The following is a 4,847-nucleotide window of genomic DNA, read 5'->3' as shown; positions in this document are numbered from 1 at the left end:
ATAAACGATTCCAAACAAGAGAAGTGGTTTCTGCTAAATGCTATAGCCAGTCTAGAAGTCTAGATAGCCTGAATCTTGATTCCACTTACTTCCAGTCCTTAGAAGATACTTCATCCAACAGAAAAGGTTTCTAATTCAAGTTAGTGATTTCTTTCTAGACTTCCTAGGGGCTAGACCCTTAAACAGTACCATTGCTGATACTGCTAGCTAAGTCTGTGCACTAGTTTCCAGGCTCAGCTTACATTTGCAGGTAAACCTTGTTTTCTGCTCTTGGCTCAGGCTTCCAGCTAAGCTGGATTCTAGTTCTGAATCACACTGAACAGCCCTTTATATTGGTCTCATTTAGTGACAGTCAAGACTAACAAAAAGAGGATCCAGGTTACAAGAGGTTCATGAGCTTTGCTAGTACAGAACTAATTTGTAGTTGATATTGAGGCTTTCCCTTCAAGTTCTTGTGACTAAAACTGAACTTCCTTCTGATAGTGAGTCTGTTGTTGGTGCAGTGGTGCTACCCTTATTAATCTACTGAGCTTTCTTAGTGCAAAGCCAGGAGGATCACTGCTTAGTTCTTGACTGCTCAAAGATAGGCTTTATGTAAATGCTAAGTGAGAAGCAGGAAAGCACATATCCTAAACCCTTTGAATACCTCCCAGCAACTCTTTTAGGCAAGGTGTGCATCTCACACTTGGATGCTGGTGTAAGAGGCAGCTACAGATCTTTGTGGAACAAGCGGCTCTCCCCTGTAGAAACCTTAGTTTTTAAGGGAGTGGAGCAAACTCAAAAAGTAGGTCTCTGAACAGTACAAAGACTTGAAATCCCCATGGCTTTAATACTCTCCTAGTGGCCTTGTAGAGCAGATGAGCATTTTCATGCTAAATAGGAATGTTACCTTTGAATATCAACCTGATGGTGTCTGAAAAAGACTACCTGCCCTTCCACCAGCTCTCCCCTGTAGAAACCTTAGTTTTTAAGGGAGTGGAGCAAACTCAAAAAGTAGGTCTCTGAACAGTACAAAGATTTGAAATCCCCATGGCTTTAATACTCTCCTAGTGGCCTTGTAGAGCAGATGAGCATTTTCATGCTAAATAGGAATGTTACCTTTGAATATCAACCTGATGGTGTCTGAAAAAGACTACCTGCCCTTCCACATACCTTGCAGTGCTGCTTCAAGGACTTAGTCCTGGATGGCTGCGGACCTGCACATCTCTTGGGTGATGGTGAGTGCAGTCCAGAGTTAAGGAGTTCCTAGAGTACTCCAGAGCAAGGCTGGAAAGAAAAGGGTCTTTCCAAGTACTTCAGAATCAAAGAATGGGGTATTTGTGGAAGCTTTTGTGTGAGACTAATACAAAGTTTTCAAGGCAGAAGTTACTTTTTGGGGTAGTGCTTTGGGACTCTTGATTCTAGCATTTCTTAGTTGGAGATGATAAGCCCATGTTCTGCTTTGGATTACTGTGTTGATCTCTGCATGCTCAAGTGTTTACACAGGTGATCAGTGAACCTTAGTGGTAAGGTGGTTGTGGTCCTCTAACCTACAAGCCATACTCTAATTTGTGGATTAACAAGTGTTTGGACCTGAATCCTTCACAGGTGGGGTTACTGACACATGAAGAGGGTGTCCTTTCTCCAAGGAATGAAGTGTAGCAATAATATGTGAATTTGTTGCTGTCTCAGTATGTGTCTGAAGCTGAAACAGCATGTTTGACCCCAGGACAAAGCATAGGCCAGATGGGGCCTCTTCCACAAAACCTATGAAGGTTGCCAGGAGGTGACTTGTTAAATGTTGTGTGCATCTGAGAACTCAGCCCAAGTGGCTCAAAGTTCAGTGTCTGTAAAATCTGGCTTTCAGCCAGGTTACATGGTGCTGTGGTAGCAAGACCTGCTTTGCTGTGTTTCCTCTGCAGTTCAGCTGAGTAGAGCCTCACAGTGTGGGCTCTGTGAGGGCACAAACTCTGAAGGTAGCATGCTCAAATTTGGACCTGGGGTTTTCATTCCTAGACAGGGAACGAATGTCTGCTGGGGAGTATACCCTGCTGTGAAGCTGGCTTAGGATATTCTGTTATCAGTACTGTTTGAACAGCACCTTTTTACTTATCTGGCTTGGTCTAGGAGTCTGGATAGGTCACTTCCTTGTCCCTTAGGGGAATATTTCTGACTGACAAACCAAGTAGTCAGTGACCATGTTAGTTTTGCACAGTTCTTCCTTGTGCTGACTCAACTGTTCTCATACTGCAGCCTAGTGAAGGAGATGGTATTTGGGGATGTCTAATGCATTTTTTTCTCTTCCAGCCTTGGGAGCTGCATATGGAACAGCAAAGAGTGGCACGGGTATTGCAGCCATGTCTGTCATGAGGCCTGAGCTCATCATGAAGTCAATCATCCCTGTTGTCATGGCGGGTATTATAGCTATCTATGGCCTAGTAGTGGCAGTCCTCATTGCCAATGCCCTCTCACCTTCTATCACACTATTCAAGTAAGTTGCTGCATCTGTCAGTTTTGTTTGTTTGTCCTGTCACTGTTTTGATGCTGCTGAATCGGTGGGTTTTGCTCAAGACCCCTGGAAGGACTGTCAATGCTACATGCACCTAACCTGGGCTTAGGAGTATGGACTGGATTTCAGCTGTCCTGCCTAATGCCTTAGCCTCAGTGGTAGTGCTGCCTGATGAGTTTGCTGTATTAGTTAACAGATCAGACATCCCACTGCTAGAGATAATGCAGTGGTTTATGGCTTAAAAGAAACAGTGTACAGGCAGTATTAGGATAGGCTAAGCTTGGTTCATGGTGCCAAATTCTAGACCTGGAATACACAGGTCTTTCCAAGACTGTCTAATCAGACTGTCTAAATAGTTCTCCTGTTGCCTGGGAGATGCAAGTGAATAATTAATATTGCTTGCTGCTTTATGTGCTGGTAAATCAATCCTCAAGCTATATATACATTGGGTCTCTACACCAGCTACAGTCTGAAAGTTAATCTACTCTTAGCTTCTGAGAACAGCTGGAACTGGCTTGATTGAGACCTCTCAGAATAAAACAATGCTTATGAGGTCTAAAAGAGTAGATATCTGTCACTGTACAAGCTATAGCTGATGAGCAGTGTGGTTGGCCTAATAAACCATGATCTAAGAAACAGCAGGTACAAATGCTCCTTTGCAGTTACCAGGTAGCCACATACTGATAGGGACTGCTCCTCAGGTACCCCTGCCTGGAAAACCAGACCATTCCTGTCCAACTCTTGCAATGCAAGAGACCTGCTAATCACCTGGATGTGCTATAGCTGTATAATAAGGTTGCTAAAGGTGGGAGACAAAAGCAGCTATTAACAGGCTACACAGCATGGTGGGACAAGCATTACTGCAAGTGCTAGCCCACATGGCTGGAGTAAGTACAACTCTGGCAGCATGCTAAGCCTGCAGCTGACTGAAGTGGCTACAGACAAGCTTGGTGGCCATGTGAACTCACAGGCCCAGTAGCTTAGCTTAGTGTATGAGCCATACCTGAATATCAGCTAAAGATCTTGCATAGTTGCCAACTTTTTTTTTTAAGAATCAGAGCTAGGAGTCTCAGAAAGCATCTGCTTTGTGAGACATACCATGTTTGCCTAAACGGTATAGAACCTCTTTCTGTAGGAAAGAGGTTCCCTTTAAATCTTTAAATGTTAATTCTTATTTCCTTTGGGGAGAGCAAAAAAAATAAAAGGCTAGCCTGAAGTTGAAGGGTTGGGTGTCCTGTTGCTTGCCACTGAAACTCTTTTCGTCTCTGTCCTACAGGAGCTTTCTTCAGCTGGGTGCTGGCTTGAGTGTGGGCCTCAGTGGTCTGGCTGCTGGCTTTGCCATTGGTATTGTGGGTGATGCAGGTGTACGGGGAACAGCACAGCAGCCCAGGTTATTTGTGGGCATGATCCTGATTTTGATCTTCGCTGAAGTCTTGGGTCTCTATGGCCTCATTGTTGCCCTTATCCTCTCCACAAAGTAAACATTACGGTATGATGTAAAGAGATGTAACAAATCCACATTTGAAAAAAGTTCCAGAATGAAAATGGTCTCTCCAATGTGTACAGTTGTCCCAATTTGGTAGTTGATCTCTTGTAAATGCGCAATGTATGTTAGTGACTTGTCTGTCCTGTGTGTACTTCAATATTAAATTGGATGGGCTGCTCCAAGCCTGCTGCATGGCTTGGGGTGGCCTGTGTGCAATTTTCCACCCATCGCTGTTAGTACTTTATGTATAAATATGAACTAGAAATGTAATTTTTTCTCTTCACTGGATGTTTATTTATAAAAGACTTGACATGTTCATACATCTATGGAGCAAGGATTTTCAATTTCCCATGCTATATATATTAATCTTATATATAGGTAGATTACACTGTTGGGTCAATTGTAAGTGCAGAGAATTCCTTGGATGTAACTTTGATTCTAAAGATTGCTGTAGTGTCCTGGTATTGGAGTATGAGAATTTCGTGTTTTATTACAGCAATTGTCCGAAACACTCCTGTGTTTCAGTAGTAACCGCGTATGCTCCGGCATCAGAGTCGTGCACCCAGTGTTGGGTTACAAACTTATACCATGTTTCCAAATAAAACTTCCTCACTACATTGCTGTAATGAGTCCTCTGCCTCTGATTTCATGCTTTTGCTGCTCCTTTAGGAAGAGGAGGGGTTCCTTCTGGGTGGAGGCGGGGAGTCACTTCACTTGAAGTGACTGAGCACCATGCAGAAGTGATGCTGTCATCACTGCTAAAGCATTCCCTTTTTCTCCTAGGCAAGTAGCAGTGCTGTTTCCAACTGCTGCCCATGGGCAGTACTCATGGTGAGCAGGAATGCAAGGCTGTTGCAGTGCTGTGCTCATCCT

The 4,847-nt window shown here is 43.7% G+C and overlaps 1 protein-coding gene across 1 annotated transcript; it reads left to right on the top strand.

The window, feature by feature from the left end:
- The first annotated feature begins 2,225 nt into the window (after nt 1–2,225).
- Nucleotides 2,226–4,596, top strand: ATP6V0C (ATPase H+ transporting V0 subunit c). The gene is made up of 2 exons (XM_009277217.2): nt 2,226–2,470; nt 3,765–4,596. Exons 1-2 carry the CDS (start codon nt 2,259–2,261, stop codon nt 3,967–3,969), a joined length of 417 nt encoding a protein of 138 aa, XP_009275492.2. The 5' UTR covers nt 2,226–2,258; the 3' UTR covers nt 3,970–4,596.
- The last annotated feature ends 251 nt before the right edge of the window (nt 4,597–4,847 follow it).

This window comes from Aptenodytes forsteri, unplaced genomic scaffold (assembly GCF_000699145.1).
Source record: "Aptenodytes forsteri isolate BGI_AS27 unplaced genomic scaffold, ASM69914v1 Scaffold26, whole genome shotgun sequence".
Taxonomy (NCBI): Eukaryota; Metazoa; Chordata; class Aves; order Sphenisciformes; family Spheniscidae; genus Aptenodytes; species Aptenodytes forsteri.
The sequence above is the reverse complement of the archived record's forward strand: the minus strand, read 5'-3'. Positions and strand labels throughout refer to the sequence as shown.